Source organism: Sorex araneus, chromosome 3 (assembly GCF_027595985.1).
Source record: "Sorex araneus isolate mSorAra2 chromosome 3, mSorAra2.pri, whole genome shotgun sequence".
Taxonomy (NCBI): domain Eukaryota; kingdom Metazoa; phylum Chordata; class Mammalia; order Eulipotyphla; family Soricidae; genus Sorex; species Sorex araneus.
Window position 1 is genome coordinate 76,692,325 of NC_073304.1, and position 18,747 is coordinate 76,711,071.

Here is an 18,747-nt window from a genome sequence, read left to right on the forward strand (position 1 = left end):
CTCTCTACTTTTGGGCATCATGGCTTGCAACACAGACACTGAAAGGTCATCATGTTTGGTCCATTATCTACTTTTGGCACATATCTCCCATTCTGACTGGATTCCTCCAGCCATCATGTTCTTAGTGATCCCTTCTCTATTCCATCTGCCTTCTCCTCTCTGCTCATGAAACAGGATTCCAGCTATGGGGCAATCCCCCTGGCCCTTGAATCTACTGTCCTTGGGTGTCAGCTTCATGGAGGCAGGGGGAGGGTGGGAAAGGGGGGTATACCAGGAATATTGGTGGTGGGGAATGTGCACTGAAGGAGGGATGGGTGTTTTATCATTGTGTGATTGTAACCCAAACATGAAAGCTTGTAACTATCTCACAGTGATTCAATAAAATTAAAACACACACACACACACACACACACACACACACACACACACAAAACTACGGCTCCATGCCACCCCAGGTGAGTGTGGAAAGGTGTTTTGCCTTTTTCTTCCCAACCGCATGGTAGCCACCCCTTTTTCAGAGCCTATTGGAGAGCTAGGTATGAGACTGCAGTGATGTGACATGCAGGGCTTCACGGCAGGGGGGTAGAATCGGTCCCTCTCCGCACTCCAACGAGGCCCTGAGTTGCCGCCCTGAACTGCCTGGCTTGTTCCTGATCTTGGCAGAACTGCCGCCCTGATCCTGCCTCCTGAATGGCCATGATCCCAGAGGCACACAACCCAATCTCAGAACCTAGAGGCTTTTGGCAGAAATCCCTCCAAACTTGTTACTAAAATATCAGAAATCTAAAATCGCTCAGCCACTTTGTGAAAGTGGCTGCTTGACGTCATATGCTCTTCATAATCAGCAATAGAAAACAAATTATCTAATGATGCCTTTTGGGCAGGTCTGATTGTTGGGGAAAACTCCAAATAATAATGGTGGGTCCTTTGTCAAAATATTGAATGTGATCAATATAAAGTGGAAATCATCTGCCACATAGGCAGGGGGAGGCGTGGAATGGGGGGTGTACTGGGGTTCTTGGTAGTGGAAAACGTGCACTGGTAAGGGATGGATGTTTGATCATTGTAAACTGGAAAGTTTTGTAATTATTCTCACGGTGATTCAAAAAATAAAAATTTTTAAAAAATGAGTAGGTCATGCCTTGCTTGTGGCTGACTTGGGTTCAATCGCAGGACCACATATGGTGCTCCAGCTCCACCAGGATTGACATCTGAGCTCAGAATCAGAAGTAAACCCAAGAGCCACCAGGTGTGGTCTCAAAAGCACTGTCACTGTCACTGTCATCCCGTTGCTCATCAGTTTTTTCGAGCGGGCACCAGTAGCGTCTCTCATTGTGAGACTTATTGTTACTGTTTTTGGCATATCCAATATGCCACTGGTAGTTTGCCAGGCTCTGCTGTGTGGGTGCGATACTCTCAGTAGCTTGCCAGGCTCTCCAAGAGGAGTGGAGGAATTGAACACAGGTCACAAGCACAAATAAATAAATTTTCCATCCATATGAACTTTTTTTTTACCATAATCACTGTATTCCTAGAATATGACCACTTTCATAGCTGATCTTACCACCTTACCACTTTCTGACCTTACATTTTCTACACATTGCTGTTCAGAGAATAAAGGACTACAGAAAGAAGGAAAATGGGGTTCTTTCTTTTAAATTTTTTTATTATTATTTTTTACATACTTTCAAAACTTTTGTAATTACATTTTGTAATTACATCATACAATGTTTGAGCACCCAGCCCTCCACCAGCACCCATTCTCCACCATCAGTGTTCCCAGTATCCCTCCTGACACCCCCACCCTTTCCCATGAGCTTATTTCTGTAAGGACTGATTGTCCTTCCAACCAAGAGACTTGTATCATTACATTACTCATGAATCAAGAGGCAAGAGACAACTGACAGTCCCCCATAGACTGCAAAGCAGTGCCGCTTACTTTCACAAGATGAGAGATAACCACTCTGCATATTAACAGTACAGGGTGGAGGTTTCACAGGGTAAACCACGTGGGCATCTATCCCCACTATCCTTAGGGGCTATAGACCGGAAGTAAGAGTGGTCAGAATATGAACACCAGAAAACCACATACAAATGCACCAAAGTTCAAGGTCACTTGTAATGCAGAGTCTTAAACTCTTCCTGTGTTCAAAATGAGTTTGAATGATCCTAAATCAATATGTCCCAGAGGTGAACTTCCTTTGTGGAAGGAGCATCCAAAGTGTGGTCCTTGCTGTCTCAGCTCTAGAGGTTATAGCAACCTTAGGTGTGTATATGTGTGTGTGTGTGTGTGTGTGTGTGTGTGTGTGTGTGTGTGTATTTAGTGGCTGTTAGAGGGATGGAATTTCAGGCATTTTACCATACCCTACATATTCATATTCTAGTCAATATTCCCCCAAATTGAAACCTGGCATTGCATGTTGCAGTATAGTTTTGCTCCCAGACAGATGCTATCAAAGTGCTGATGTGGTTTCTGTGGGTAGTGAATCTACCAACATCTCTAGAAAATGCAACTGGTGTTCACAAAGCCCTACTTTGGGCCATTTAACCTTTTTCTAATTCTCAAAACAATCCCATAAAGTAGGTACTATTCTTTTTCCATTTGACCTGAGATCCTGAGAAACAAGACCTTTTAGTGTGTGGGGTGGGGGGAGGACCACTCCTTGGCAATGCTCAGTGCTGACTCCTGACAAGGCTTGGGAGACCATAAAGAGTGCCAGAGATTAAACCTAGATTGGCTGTATGCAAAGCAAGTGCCCTGCCTGGTTTACTATCACTTTGGCCCCCCAAACAAGAACCATTATCTATGGTTATAAATGTTCTTATGGACTGGAGTGATAGCACATCAGGTAGGGCGTTTGCCTTGCATGCAGCCAACCCGCGTTTGATTCCTGCATTCCTCTCGGAGAGCCTGGCAAGGATACTCTCGGAGAGCCTGGCTACCGAGAGTATCCCACCTGCACGGCAGAGCCTAGCAAGCTACCCGTGGCTATTTGATATGCCAAAAACAGTAACAAGTCTCACAATGGAGATATTACTGTGCCCACCTGAGCAAATCGATGAACAATGGTTTTTATCACAATTTATCACAGGACAGTGATAAATATTCTTGTTGGGGTCTGAGTGATAGTACAGTGGTGCTTGCATTACATGCAGCCCACTCAGGTTGATCCCTGGCACCCATATTGTTCCCCAAGAACCGCCAGGAATGATTTCTAGTGCAGAGTCAAGAGTAATCCTTGAGCATCACTGGATGTGTCCACAAAACTAAAACCAACAAACCAAACAAAGAACATCAAGTGTTCTTGTTTAAGTGAAAGAGCTTCAACCTTATTCTATCTAATTACCCAGAACTGGTTCTCTTATCAATTAGCATGGAACATGAAATTAGTTTGAACATATGAGGATAGGCTATTTCACTGACTTATCTAGATGATAGCCCTTAAGGTAGACTATGATTCATAAAAAATGATTTAGATGAACAAGATAAAAAAGTTAGAAAGCCTAAAGCAATGTTTTCAACTGGAAACACTAGGTCTAGAAAATGTTATATAATTAAGATGTGGTGGGAGGGGAAGAACTTCATGCTAAGATGAATTCAGGAACACTGATTATAATTTCAATCTATTAGCAATTTATAGGCATACTAATGTTAAAGATTATGAGATCTGCATAAAAGAAACATACCTAACTCTGCTTAGCTGGCATCCCCCAAATCTTTTAACATATCTTTTAGCAATCTTTGAAATGCAAATTCACAGCGAAAATATAAGACAGAGTGTTGAAAAATCTGAGATTCTACTTGATACCAGGTTTCATACAGATGAATCAAATCGATATCTCTAGAAGAAGAGATCTGACATTCTATTTATTGTAACTATTTATCTTTATATACTTTTACTTATTTAATCATGTCTCTAATAATAGGTGTATTTGTATAATTTAAATTATGTTTTAATTGTATTTATCAGATGTATTATATCATCCCTAAGGGAATTCCAACAAGTAGCCAAGCTGGAGAAAATCTTGCACAGAGTGTTCTGAAGAGAACATTTGAGTGCCTTGAATATAGTGAGTCATTTTCCCCTTGAGTCCTCCCTCCTATTCACTTTTATTGTATTGATTATACAACAGAATAAGAATCTACCAAGTGGAAATCCCCCCAAAAAAGAGAATGAGAATAACACTATCAGCAAGAGGGAGCTAACTTTGAAAACAGTTATGTTTCACACTTTTAAAAGGATGAAAATAGTCATCTTGATAAATATCTGAACTTTGCTGAATCTTCTTACAGGCATACTATACTTAGTTTGTTGTCTTTTTCTTGATATCGTGTTGGAAGTTTTCATAATCATCCAGAATGTTGGGCCTCCAGGTGGGGGATGTGGTTCAGTGATAGAACATAAGCCTTATATCTGTAAGGTTCTAGGTTCTGTCCCCAGCACCATACACACCGATACAGAGTGTTGGTTCTCTATTATTATACTTTGGTACTCAGAGAAGGATGAGACAGATTATCTTGTGAGAGAAGTACCCACAGATTCTTTCCTACTCTTCAATTTTCCTTCAGAATCTAACATATAGCTGCTTAACATGATAGAGTCTATTTGACCAATACAAAAACAAAGATTTCAGAATCCAGGCCCCAAACCCTCACTACTGTTATAGGTTCCAGTGTTGCAACATTTGTTCACTTAATCAAGCACACCAACACAATCGATGGCTGGAGAACAAGGAGGCCTTTTTTTAATACTGTTGATCAGACTAATGAGTCTAGGCTAGGCAAGTACCTGAAGTCTTACATAAAATTCAGGAGATCAAGAGCCTGTTTTATAGGGTATTATTGCAAACTCATCACTGTTTTGCTTCATGTTCGAGCTATGTGGGGGCACGTGAATCTGGCACCTTATAAGTATGACTACAAGAAGTTATTTTTTTAGCTTGGAACAGGGACGTTCATCCAAGGTGCAGACATGGTGGCATCTCTCATTTTTTCCACCTACAAGCAAAATTATAAATTATTTAGAATACACATTATAAATCAGTTAGAAAATCAAAGATGCATATAACAAATTTCCATCATAACACTAGTAAGCAACTTAAATAGGGCCTTGCATAGAGAAGCTACAGATGCAGGTGCAGGCAAGGGCAGGAAGCCTGTGTTTGAACTGTCAAAGACTCATTTGTAAGTTGGGTGAGATCCGTTAGGTACACTTGATTTTTCTAAACGCATTACTTATCAGCTCTAAAATGCAGCTAATATATAATATCATTCCTTATAAGAATTACATAAAACTAAGGGACAGAGAAATAGTGCAGAAGTTAAGGTTGGCTTGTATGCAGCTGCATCCCAGGTTCAATCCTGGTACCCTATATGATCCCCTAGTATAGCTAGGAGAGCTCCCCAAGCCCATCAGGAGAGACCTCTGGACACAGAGCCCAGGAGTAAGCCCTGAGCACCAATGGGTGTGAACCAAAAGTAAAATATATACAGGAAGAAGAGCCTAGGACATGACTCAGTGGTAAAGCATGCATGAAGCTGCTAGTCTGATCCTGGACATCACTCCCACATCACTGCTCCTGTGAGCCCCAGCACCAAGCACCACAACAAAGTGGGCAGCTTTCCACCATCCCTGTCATTACAGTGACAACAAAAGATGGAAGGGAAGGGGAAAAGTAATAAAGAAGAATCTTGCTGCTTCTTCTTCCACAAAGGTGCTTATGGCATACCCAGAGTCCTGTATTATAGTTTACCGAGGGGGGTGGTCCACACCTGGCTGTACTCAGTGCTTAATCCTATCTCTGAACTCAGGGATCATGTTTGGCAGGGCTCAGGAGACTATAAGTGGTACTAGGAATTGAACCTGCATCAGTGTGCGCAAGGCAAACATCCTACCTGCTATACTGTGTCTATGACTCCAAGTAATCTTTTTTTTTTTTTTTTTTTACTCCAAGAGTTTTGTTTTGTTCTTAACTTCCCTCCTCAACCCTCTTCTCTTCATTGTTTTTATGATGACTGGAGATCCGTACATGTCAGGCTGTGATGCATTGAGCTCTGGTGCTCACCGGCTTGCAGTGCTCTCACGGTTGGCCCATGTTTGCCCTCCATTGGTTGCCTGCTCACCAAGGGTCACCACTTTAGTTGAGGCACCTAAGTTGTGGCTGTGCAGCTCTCTAGTGACCATTGCAGCAGGTAGGGCGTTTACACACATGCTTGTCAGGAGTTGTACTTCCTGGTCATGGTGCTTGCACATTTTTGGTGGAGGCACTCATTGGGGATTACATCCCTTTGTGGTGTTTATACAAAATGTGGTCTGCGTGTAGCACCAGGGCTCACAGAGCTGCCAGCTGCCAGGATCGTGCTTGGTGCATGTGACAGCAATGGGGATTGAACACGTGACCATATATGCTTGCAAGGCAAGCCACTGAATTTCCCTTTGAACCCCATGTGTTGTATTATTTAACAAAATAAAGGCTAATTAAATAGTGTCTATAGGTTACGAACTCTTTTTGGGGGAGGGCACACCTGGCAATGCTCAGCTCAGGAGTTGCTCATGGCTCTGTGCTCAGGGATCACTCCTGGTAGGACTTGGGGGACCATAAGGGGTACCAGGGATTGAAGCTAGGTCACCTCCATGCAAGGCAAGTTCTTTACCTCCTGTGCTATCTCTCTGGCCTCAGGCTTACAATCTCTGAACTGACATTCTGGGGCCAAATGCGTTGAAACTTAGAATTTTTCTGATTTTATAAAACAATATTGCATCTATATGTGTATGTAATATGCGTTAAACACACCTACGTGTAGCTAGCTGAGGCAGTATTCATTGTTAGACATATTGACATTCCCACAGTAAAATATCTCATAGTCATAGAGCAAATATACATCATAAGTAGATAGTAAATAGATTCATATTATCAATTATGTCAAATTTTGCACCTAACTGGGTTTTGAAATTTTTTTGTTTTCAGAGCTGTGGGAATATAGAACAGTGGGTAAAGTGCCTACTCCAGATGGAATCCTGGTGACCAAGAGCTTCGACAAGCAAGGACCAGGTATGCCAGTTCAGGACTAAATCTCCAGGCCGCATGGCAGTAGAGGACCTGGGCTGTCCCTCCCTGGGTCCCCACCCGCCCAAATTGTGGCTGTCATGCCCACAATTTGCCTCCGGACGCCATCTTAGCACACCAACAGCCCTGGCCCAGAGACTCCCAATTGAATCCCAAAATGGATTAGTGCCATACAGAGGTGTCTGTAGAATCCAACCATTTACAATCTAGAAATTTACATTTATAATCGTGGCCATGCAAGCTCTCATGATATTAAAAATGAGCTATGGAAAATATATTATCTAGGGTCTGCCTCTGGTGGGTAGGATTGAATCGTGGTGGGAAAATACGAGCAAAACATAATGCCCAGGGGCTGGAGCAATAGCACAGTGGGTAGGGCATTTGCATTGCACTCGGCCGACCCGTGTTCAATTCCCAGCATCCCATATGGTCCCCTGAGCACCGCCAGGAGTAATTCCTGAGTGCAGAGCCAGGGCTGTGACCCCAAAAGCAAAAAATAAAACAACAAAAAAAACATAATGCCCCAAATTAGAGAGTATTGGGGAAATTGTCTGCCATACCAGCAGGGTGAGGACTGGGATATGTGAGTGTGTGGGGATACTTGGGACATCGGTGGTGGAAAATGTGCACTGGTGGAGGGATGGGTGTTCCATCATTTATGGCTGAATCTCAAACATGAAAGCTTTGTAACTCTATCTCACGGTCATACAATAAAATTAAAAAGTAATGTGCAATTTATGCCCAATGTAATCAGCTTAATTAATGGCTGAACTAATAGCAGTACTCCTCCATTATTTAAAAGAAGAAGAAGAAGAAGAAGAAGAAGAGTGGGTAAGGAATTGGGGTCTAAACTCTGCATTGGAAGTGAAGATAGAGTTAGGTTGGAACTGAAAAAGTTGGTGAAACTACTGTGGATGAGGAGAAATTGGGGTTATAATGGAGTGAATTTCCGGTCCCTCATAAGCTGTGGATAGTGCATGTGTCAGTGCTCCATCACAGTGGAAACTCTTCCTGTTTGAGCCACTTGAAACCTGTAGACTATTTTGCAAGTTGTGGGTCCTAATCAGAGGGAAAAAGTATGAGCACTGACATTGGTGAAGGGAGATAGGAAGAAGGAGAGAGGAGGAGAGAGGAGTACCCGCTGAACTCTCTTGCAGTTCTGCTCATTGGTGTGTGCTCCCTGTTTGCCTTCAGGTGCAACTGCAAGGACACGAAGCCTGTGCTTTTGGGTTGAACATGTGGAGACTTGGGAGGACAGTGGCCTGGAGAGGCCAGGGACACTCTGAGCACCCTCTCCCCCACCCTATCATGACCTCTGCATCTCTTCCATCAGGCTGTTCCTAGATTATATTTTTAACAAACCAGGGACCTAATAATTTTTTATTAAAAAAATTAAATACTTTTTGGGCTGGAGAGATAGCACAGCGGGTAGGGCTTTTGCCTTGCACGCGGCCGACCTGGGTTCGATTCCTAGCATCCCATATGGTCCCCTGAGCACCGCCAGGGGTAATTCCTGAGTGCAGAGCCAGGAGTGGCCCCTGTGCATTGCCAGGTGTGACCCCCCCAAAATAAATAAATAAATAAATAATTTTTAAAAATAAAAGAAAAAGAAGAAGACCTAATAATTTCTTTTAAACAGAAGAATTTAATACTTCCTCTCAGTTATGTGTGGGAACACTAAAGGAGACAGCTAGGGGAGTAAGAGGGCATAATCTCATCAGTGAATGAGAAAGTTTTTTATTTTTTTGCTTTTTGGGTCACACCTGGCGATGCACAGGGGTTACTCCTGGCTCTGCACTCAGGAATCACCCCTGGCGGTGCTCAGGGGACCATATGGGATGCTGGGAATCGAACCCGGGTTGGCCGCGTGCAAGGCAAATGCCCTACCCGCTGTGCTATTGCTCCAGCCCCTGAATGAGAAAGTTTTAATACCTTGCTACGGACTGTCTCTGAGATAGAATAAGGTTTGAGTTAAGAAGTCAGATGTTGGCCATTTAAGTGCATTAATGGTCATGATCCAGTGTTGTGCCCGAGTTTCAGATCCCCAATTGTGGAAAGACACAGTTCCACACACCATAATACAAAAGCGAAGGGACTTTGTGACTAGCCCGAGTCAGTGCTAGGGTCCAAGTCTCATCCAACACAGTGAAGTCTTGATGAGGACCCCGACTCCAGATCACAAGGAGTTTATATAGGGTTCAGTTAAGGAGCGGTTTATGGGGCTGGGGGGGGGGGAAAGGAGCGGTTTGTATACTGGTCTATTTTTAGCATTGCCCTATTATGCCCTATTATAACAGTGGTCAGCAATTAGACAGCATGTACCAGTAATGGTTTGGGATTCTTTCCAAGAAGGGTGTGGTGACCCCTTGTGACTGGCTAGATCGGACTGCCCAGTTTCTTTTTTTTTTTTAATTAATTATTTTTTTAATTAGCGAATCACCATGAGGATACAGTTACAAATTTACCCATTTTCGTGCTTGTGTTTCCCTCATACAATGTTCGAGAACCCATCCCTCCACCAGTGTCCATTCTCCATTACCAATGAACCCAGTATCCCTCTTACCCTCCAATCCCGTCCCCCCTCACCCCACCCTGCCACTGTGGCAGGGTATTCCATTTTGTTCTCTCTTTCCTTTTGGGTGTTGTGGTTTGCGATAGGGGTATTGAGTGGCCATCATGTTCAGTCTCTAGTCTACTTTCAGCATGCATCTCCCTTCCCGCACGGTATCTCCAACCACATTTTACTTGGTGTTCCCTTCTCTATCCGAGCTGCCTTTCCCCCAGCATGTGAGGCCAGCTTTCAAGCCATGGAGCCAACCTCCTTGTATTATATAGTACTATTCTTGGGTGTTAGTCTCCTACTCTGTTATTTTATATTCCACAGATGAGTGCTATCTTTCTATGTCTGTCCCTCTCTTTCTGACTCATTTCACTTAGCATGATACTTTCCACGTTGATCCACTTATATGCAAAGTTCATGACTTCATCTTTTTAGCAGCTGCATAGTATTCCATTGTATAGATGTACCAAAGTTTCTTTAACCAGTTATCTGTTCTCGGGCACTCAGGTTTTTTTCCAGATTCTTGCTATTGTAAGCAGTGCTGCGACGAACATATAAGCACAGATGTAATTTCGACTATACTTTTTTGCTTCTCTGGGATATATTCCCAAAAGTCCAACTGCCCAGTTTCTTATCTAGGTGAATCGCTCAGTTGGGAGTTTACCAGAAACTGCAAGTCCTGCTTTGGGAAAACAGAAACTGAGGCCTCGCTGAGACTTAATGTTAGCTGCAGCTCGTCATGGCATCAGTTTCGCCCTCACACCAGAAACTCACAAATGAATCTCGGAACTGAGCAGCTCACTGCTGGGACGTCTCTAGATGATGTACCAGCCTGATTTCATCAGGGCGCCTCAGATGGGAGCAGGCGTCTTCTCTCTCCACCTGTACCTGATGAACCCTGGCAGGCCCAAACCTCCAGAAACCAATCGCTGCCACCCTCACGGGCCAATCTTCACAGGCTCATCCTGGGCCCCCCACGCAAGAGAATAAATCCAGAAAGAGAAAAACCCAGGTATGCAAGACCAGTGACTGAAAACAGCAGGCCTCCAGGGGTCAGGACTGGGCTGTCCCTTTGCATCTTCCCACCCTTCTGGGGTCCTGGCTGTCATGCTCACGAATGGCCTCCGGGTGCCATTTAAGTGCATGATCCAGATCATAGTAAGGCCATGCTCCAGAGACTCACAGATGGATCTCCGAACTGAGCAGTTTGCCGTACAGATGGCTCTAGACCCCAATGATTTAAATTTTTATAATCCCAGGAGTGTGTGGCCATTTTTGGGTTTTTTGTTTTTGTTTTTGTTGTTGAATCACTATGAGATAAACCCTTACAGACATCTTATATTCATAACAAGCAATCCAAAATAAATTATCTAGCATTTGCCTGGGGGGAAGCGTGAGTAGTGGTGGGAAACTTCGAAATAATGGTGATGGGATTGGTGTTGAAATATTGGATGTAATCAATTATTGTGAGCAACTTTATGAAAATAAAATTTAAAAATTAAAAAAAAAAAAGAAGTCAGACATGAGGTGTAGGAGTGAAAGCCCAAAAGGCTAGAGCACCTGTTTTGCATGTGGAAGACTCGAGTTCAATCCCAGGCATAGCATAGTCTTTACCAGCACAGAGACTAAAGTAAGCCCTACCACCTCTGGGTGTGGCACCAAAATAAACATGTGAAAAGGATGTCACACTTGGAACCCTTTAACATTCCATTTGCAATCCTAATGTCTGTGGCTTACCTATTAGACGTGTTCTAAACATGGCTGATTTCCTCTGACATCTTCTAATACTGTATTTCCTATTTTTTAAATTTGCATTAAGATTTTTTTAAGGGCTATTTCTTTTGTTGGTTTGTTTCTTTCCCTTAAAAGGGATCCTTCAGTCAGGGAAAGTAAGACTGCCCTGGCCAGGTCCTCACCTCCCCTAGTTCCCCACCACCTCTGAAATGTCAAGGGTACTACAGATGCAGACACTTCCTGCCCAACACACTTCCTGTCTAAAAACACTGGCCCTAAGAGGTCGCCACCAGAAGTGAGTCATGCATCAAGGGAGTGATGAATCACAGAAGTCTGAGAAGTTACCGAAGGCAACACATTTAAGTGGTTGCCTGCCTTAGGACAAGAAAGATCAAGGAAATCAGAGAATAAAAGAACAGGAAAGTCCATGCCATGTCATTATAAAGCAAACTTTTTCTTCTCTCCAGATTCCATTTATAGATAGCCTTGATTCTTAAATTTTGTTACAGTCTAGACAGTTAAAAGCAGCAAATCATTATAGATTCTCTCAGATTCCCTCCAGCAAAATGCCTATCTAGCTGCACTATTTCCTGATAAATTTGAATTCGGAGGTGAAGAGCAGCCATATCTTTTTGTTCAACCCCATAGCTTTGATCCCCTCTAGTAAACTCAGCCCCTGCGTGATGAAATGATTTTCACCAACTTTCCTGTTCTTCAGACTAAAAAGAGGAAGAGGCTCTGAATGAGAGTAAGTTTCCCTCTGATTCCTTTCATCCTCTCTCTGTTGAGCACCTAAGATGAACACTATTCCACTTTGCAAGCCTAATTTAGAAACTCATGAACTCTTTCCTCCTCATTCTCTTTCTTACCCTTCCTCCAAGTCTAATGCTGAATTCTATTGTAGGACCAATAGCTGCTTAGTTATTGAGGCTTTAATACCAGAGTTAATTAAATAAGATTCAAAAAGGAGTTATAGAAAGAACAGGAAGGGTCCAAAAAAAAAAGAAAGAAAGAAAAAAAAAAGAGAGAACAGAGAAACTGAGTGTGACGTGGGGGTAAGAGAAGCAAAGTTCAGAGGCAGGTAGTAGAGGAAGGGAATAAAGAGAAGAGAATAGAGAAAGGTCAAGAAAAAAAGTGTCTTTACGTGCTCTGTTGTGGTTTGCACCACCATAGCATCTCCCCAGAAATCCTTAAACCTGGGTCTGCTTTTCCTATGCACAAGAAGAGAATGGATCCGTGTGACTCTCAGATAAAGTCACAGGTAGAATCACTTTAACTCAGCTCGTGGCAGAGATGTGCAGTGTGAGAAGCCCTGGACACTTATGTGATTTCCCCCTAGGCTCACTGCAGGCAGCAGGGTTGGATGGAGTAAAGAAGGTCTTACTCTCTTTGAAGTCCACACCCAATGCTAACAGGAAACAGACTCATCACAGGACCACAGGAGAAACTTGCCTTCATTTGTTGTTTTCTGGGGCAAAAGGTAGAGAATTGAAGAGACAGGGAAATAATCTAGTGCGTGAGGCACTTGCCTTGCATGAGGCTGACCGAGGTTTGATCCTCAGTCTAAACACCACCAGAAGTGATCCCTGAGCACAGAGCCAGGAGTAATCCTTGAGTACCACTGAGTGTGACCCAAAAGCTAAAAACCAAACCAAATAAAAAGATTTATGTTAAAGAACCATGTTAGTAGAACTTCAAAGAGGAGAAACCGTGTGAAAAGGAAGAATCAGAGATAGTAATGTGCAAATTGAGAAGTTCTTTTATTTTTTAGATGAGATATAGATATTCTGATCAGTACAAGTCATAATAATGTACTTTTTCATAATAAAAGTTAAGTAATGGCAGTTAGGGGCCATTTGGTCTGCTTTGGACAATTTGCAGAGTGTCATTTCAAAAGGACTGGAGCTTCTGTGACATTTTCCTCCTTTGTGAGTACAAGGAATAGTAGGACTGGTACACACAGCTTTGAACTTCTCTATATCCTCATGGATGAATGTGTAGCTATTTATACATAGGCTGTTGGACATCTTTATCTTGGGTGCCATCAAGTTATTGCAGTCCCTGGCCATCAAGTCATCCCCATGTTGTTCACCATAACGTTGAGAGCGAGTCTCAGCTCTGAGTAAACCGTTTATTCCAACCTTGTCTTCACTGAGGAATGTCTGCTCTGACCAGTCAGGCAACATCACACCTTTGATGCTTTGCGTCAGACTCTCTGCTTTCTGGAAACTCATTCCCCCTTCAGAGATCTCGATCTTATCCTGTGAGTCCCTGGACCAAAACTCATTCAATGCCTGGTCACTATCCTCCAGGACTGTGGAGGCCATGGGAAGCCCCATGCCCAAGCCCCTCTCCAGACACAGTAGCAGCAGTAACATCATGAATAAGATCTGCACCACAGCCGGCTTCATTTGCCTGGGGGGAAGGAAGGAAACAAAAAAATGAACAGTGAGGTGAGATTTGACTCCAGCAGAGACCCTGGTCTCCCCACACCTGGACAATACAGTCTTTGGGCATCTCCTCTTCCCCTCCCTTCTCTATTTACCTCATTCCATTTAAGGAAGAGATTCTTTTTAATTCTTGATCCATTTTTCCTGTCCCTCCCTGCCACCTTCTCTATTGCCGTATAATAACATGGATTCGAGATGGCAGGAAGATGACTGGGGAAACCAGTTCTGAGTTAGTTCACTTGTAAAGAAAGGTGACATCAGCTGGCTCTTAAACAGAAATTAGTTCCATGTCATCAAAAGCATAGTTGAGAAGACAAGTAGAGTGTCACACTTCTTTTGAGAGAAATCCTTACAGATGAACTTCTCAGTAAAGGACTAGAATGAGGCCACCTATCTTTTTTTTTTTTTTTTTTTTTTTTTTTTTTTTTTTTTAAGGTGATACACTCAGCAGAGCTATGGGGTTGGGAGTCAGCAGAGGCGTCAGGAATGGAGGGGGAGAGTACCTTGTAGGGCAGGTGATGGAACTCAGGATTGCAAACATGCTAAGAGTGTGATCTACCACTGGTGCTAACTCCCTGGTCTCCACTAGGTTTTTATTTTATTTACTTTTTATTGAATCACTCTGAGATACAGTTACAAAGTTGTTCATGATTGGGTTTCAGTCATACAATGTTCTAACACTCATCTTTTCACCAGTGTACCCTTTCCACCACCAATATCTCCAGTTTCCCTCCTGACTCCCCATCCTTGCCTGCAGCCTGCCTCTATGGCAGACATTTTAGTTTTGTTCTTTTGACAACCAGTCACCCTCCTTTAAAGCTATCCTTCACCACCCCCAAACGCAAAACAAATGCAAAAATCTATGTACTATAATTCATTCTCATTCCAGTGGCCCCCTGAGCATCACAGGGTGCAGGCCTGAGATCCTGAGCAGCACATGCAACATCCTGGGGTACTTGTATTGAATCCCTGGTCTGGTTGGCTGAGAATTGCTGGGAGGGGACCCCTGGGACTCCTGAGCACTGTTTGATAAGACCTCCTTCCCAAAGGGACTTTCCCAAGCCAGAACCAGTACCATCACTTGAGCTAGCTAGGAGTGATCCCTGAGTGCAGAGTTAGGAACAAAGCCTGAACAGAGTTGGGTATAAGCCAAAAACCAAAAAAATATTTAATTTTTTTTTTTTGCATCACACCCGGCGATGCACAGAGGTCACTCCTGGCTCTGCACTGAGGAATTACCCCTGGCAGTGCTCAGGGGACCATATGGGATGCTGGGAATCAAACCCGGGTCGGCCACATGCAAGGCAAACGCCCTGCCTGCTGTACTATTGCTCCAGCCCCTAAATGTTTTTTTTTTTAATTTTTTATCTATCTATTTATTTGCTTTTTGGGTCAATCGGCGATGCACAGGGCTTACTCCTGGCTTTTCACTCAGGAATTACTCCTGGCAGTGCTCAGGGGACCATATGGGATGCTGGAAATCAAACCCGGGTTGGCCACGTGCAAAGCAAATGCCCTACCCACTGTACTATTGCTCCAGCCTCTAAATGTTTTTTAAAGGACTTAATCTACCAGAAAAAAAAATTTCTATAAAGAATATGTGGATACTAGCTAAAATAAGAATATAATCCACAGAAAAAAGATGTATTAATGTTTGAAATCCCAAATTTTGACAGTGCTATGATCTGTCTCTCTGTCTCTGTCTCTGTCTCTCTCTGTCTCTGATTCTCTCTCTCTCTCTCTCTCTCTCTCTCTCTCTCTCTCTCTCTCTCTCTGTTTTTGGGCCACACCTAGCAATGCTCAGGGTTACTCTTGGCTCTGCACTCAGGAATCACTCCTGGCTGTGCTCTGGGAACCATACAGGAGGCCAGAGGTCAAACCCAGGTCTGTAGGATGCAAGGCAAACAATCTGCCCACTGAACTATCTCTCTGGCTCCTATTATGATTCATCATCATCATCATCCCATTGATTGTCGATTTTCTCGAGCGGTCTCAGTAATGTCTCCATTCGTCCTAGCCCTGAGATTTTAGAAGCCTCTCTTTACTCGTTCTTCCCAACGATGCTGCATTGGAGGCTCTTTCAGGGTCAGGGGAATGAGGCCCATTATTGTTACTGGTTTTGGCATATGAATGTGCCACGGGTAACTTGCCAGGCTCTCCCATGTGGGCAGGAAACTCTCGGTAGCTTGCCAGGTTCTCCAAGAGGGAGAACTAGGCTATAAGATGTGGCTTCCAGGAGCTTGGTTTTATAGTCTCTGGATGTTGGCCATTGATGAGATTACATGGTGCTGGGAGCAGTTTCTGGGTGTGACCGCCTAGCTACTGGAAAATGGGGGATCTGGGTGGAAGAGGCCCAGTCCCAATCCCAGCAGGCTTGGAGATCTCAGCCCCGGGTCCCTCACACCTAGGTTCCGTTGCCGGTTCCTACATGCTTGAGGCTCGTCTGAACATGTGGAGACGGGCCTTCAGCATGGCTGAGGCCAGGCTCTGGAGGTCTTAGGCCGCAGGGGCTCTGCTCCAGGCCGGGAGGGAAACTCAACCCACCCCCTCCGAGGGACCCGGTGAAGACAGCCAGGCATGGGGGCAAGAGACTCTTACTCTACCAGAAAAAAAATTATTTCTATAAAGAATATGGGAATAGGGGCTGGAGCGATAGCACAGCGGGTAGGGTGTTTGCCTTGCACACGGCCGACCCGGGTTCAAATCCCAGCATCCATATGGTCCCCTGAGCACCACCAGGAGTAACTCCTGGGTGCAGAGCCAGGAGTAACCCCTGTGCATCGCCAGGTGTGTCCCAAAAAGCAAAAAAAAAAAAAAAAGAATATGGGGATACTAGCTAAAATAAGAATATAATCGGCTGAACAATAGACGTATTAATGTTTGAAATCCCAAATTTTATTTTATTTTTTATTTTTTTAAATTCTCTCCTGTTATCAACATTTCCTAATCCATTATAGTATTTTCCTTTCATTTTTATTTTTTATTATTTATTTATTTATTTATTGCTTTTTGGGTCACACCTGGCGATGCACAGGGGGTTACTCCTGGCTCTGCACTCAGGAATTATTCCTGGCGGTGCTCAGGGGACCATATGGGAAGCTGGGAATCAACCCGGGTCGGCCGCGTGCAAGGCAAACACCCTACCTGCTGTGCTATCTCTCCAGTCCCCTGGAATCCCAAATTTTAACAGTGCTATGATCTTTCTCTCTCTGTCTCTCTTTCTCTGCCTCTGTCTCTGTCTCTCTATCTCTCTGTCTCTGATTCTATCTGTCTCTGTCTCTTTCTGTCTCTGATTCTGTCTCTGTCTCTGTCTCTCTCTCTCTCTTTGAGTCACACCTTGCAATGCTCAGGGTGACTCTTGTCTCTACACTCAGGATTCACTCCTGACTATGCTCTGGGACAAGAGGCCAGTGATCAAACCGAGCTCTGCAGGATTTCAGGCAAACACCCTGCCCACTGAACTCTCTCTCTGACTCCTGCTATGATTATTTAAGGAAATATATTTATTTTTAGGAGATAAACCAGAAACATTAAGGAATAAAGGGATACAATATATACAACCTAATCTCAAATGGATCAGAATAAGATTATATATACATGGACATACATCTATGTTTACAATGAAAGAAAATAACTTTTGAAAAATAGGGGAAGGTTTTTTTTTTTTAAATAATATATCTAGGAAGAGGGTCTTCAAGATTTCCTTGTATTGTTGTTTTAACTTTCCTTTAAAATTAAAACTATTTTAGGGGCTGGAGTGATAGCACAGTGAGTAGGGCGTTTGCCTTGCACGCGGCCGACCCGGGTTCGAATCCCAGCATCCCATATGGTCCCCTGAGCACCGCCAGGGGTGATTCCTGAGTGCATGAGCCAGGAGTGACCCCTGTGCATCGCCGGGTGTGACCCATAAAGCAAAAAAAAAATAAAAAATAAAAAAATAAAAAAAAAATTAAATTAAAACTATTTTAAAAAAATTTTTTAAAGAATTTCCTATGCTGGGCTGGAGCAATAGCACAGTGGGTAGGGTGTTTGCCTTGCACGTGGCCGACCCAGGTTCGAATCCCAGCATCCCATATGGTCCCCTGAGCACCGCGAGGAGTAATTCCTGAGTGCATGAACCAGGAGTAACCCCTGTGCATTGCCAGGTGTGACCCCCCCACAAAAAAAAGAATTTCCTATGTTATTCTCTGGGCTACCCCACATCTCTGACTTACCTATACACCTAAGTAGCTTCAAAGATCTTTGGGTCCTCCTGTTCCTCAGTTCTTTCCTCCCAGGGATTTCTTCTCCCTGAGAAGTGTCCTGTAGGCTGGTCTGGAGAAAGATGAAAATCTCCTGTTGGTCCAGGTGTTCTTAGACTCAGTCTTGTATCCTAAGCCCACCCCCGTCCCACTCCCACACCTGGTAATCAAGAGAACACTCAGATACATCTTTATCTCCCACAAACTCTTTGAAGTAAAGCTATTTGGGCACTGAGACAGATCCAGATATTTAATACAGGAAATGTCTCCAGCCTGGGAAACTACAGACAACTTTACCAATCAATTGTTCCACTCCTAAATTATACCCACTGGCCTGTGGTTTTTAGCAGCTTGGACCTGCCCATAAATTCCAAACCAAGTCATTTCTTAAGAGTCTCTACCTGGACCTCCTTTAACCTTGCTCTGTCGTTTCTAAAATGTTAGTAACTTTGGCCTTTGGGGGGCTCATCTCTACAACACAGTTGTTTGGCTTTCACCATTTAACATTTTAAAATTATATTTGTTGTAATTTGAAGCTTTAGATTCAGTGACGAATTTTCATATGTCTTTACCCATGAAACCTGTCCCAGTCCTCTACCCTCCAGTCCCTTCTCTGACAACCAACAAATTCCCCTAAGAATTTTCAGAGAGTCTAGGAGATAGAATAGTGGTTACAGTGCATGTGTTGACATGT

General features: G+C 43.5%; 1 protein-coding gene across 1 annotated transcript; it reads right to left on the bottom strand.

Annotated features, from left to right (window-relative positions):
* Window positions 1-13,122: 13,122 nt before the first annotated feature.
* Window positions 13,123-18,117, bottom strand: RNASE10 (ribonuclease A family member 10 (inactive)). The gene is made up of 2 exons (XM_004609712.2): window positions 18,027-18,117; window positions 13,123-13,777 (listed from the first exon to the last, which is right to left on the bottom strand). Exon 2 carries the CDS (start codon window positions 13,771-13,773, stop codon window positions 13,123-13,125), a length of 651 nt encoding a protein of 216 aa, XP_004609769.2. The 5' UTR covers window positions 13,774-13,777; window positions 18,027-18,117.
* Between the last annotated feature and the right edge of the window lie 630 nt (window positions 18,118-18,747).

Excerpts from the sequence above, each read along its gene's own strand:
- RNASE10 (XM_004609712.2), bottom strand. The coding sequence starts at position 13,773 with ATGAAGCCGGCTGTGGTGCAGATCTTATTCATGATGTTACTGCTGCTA.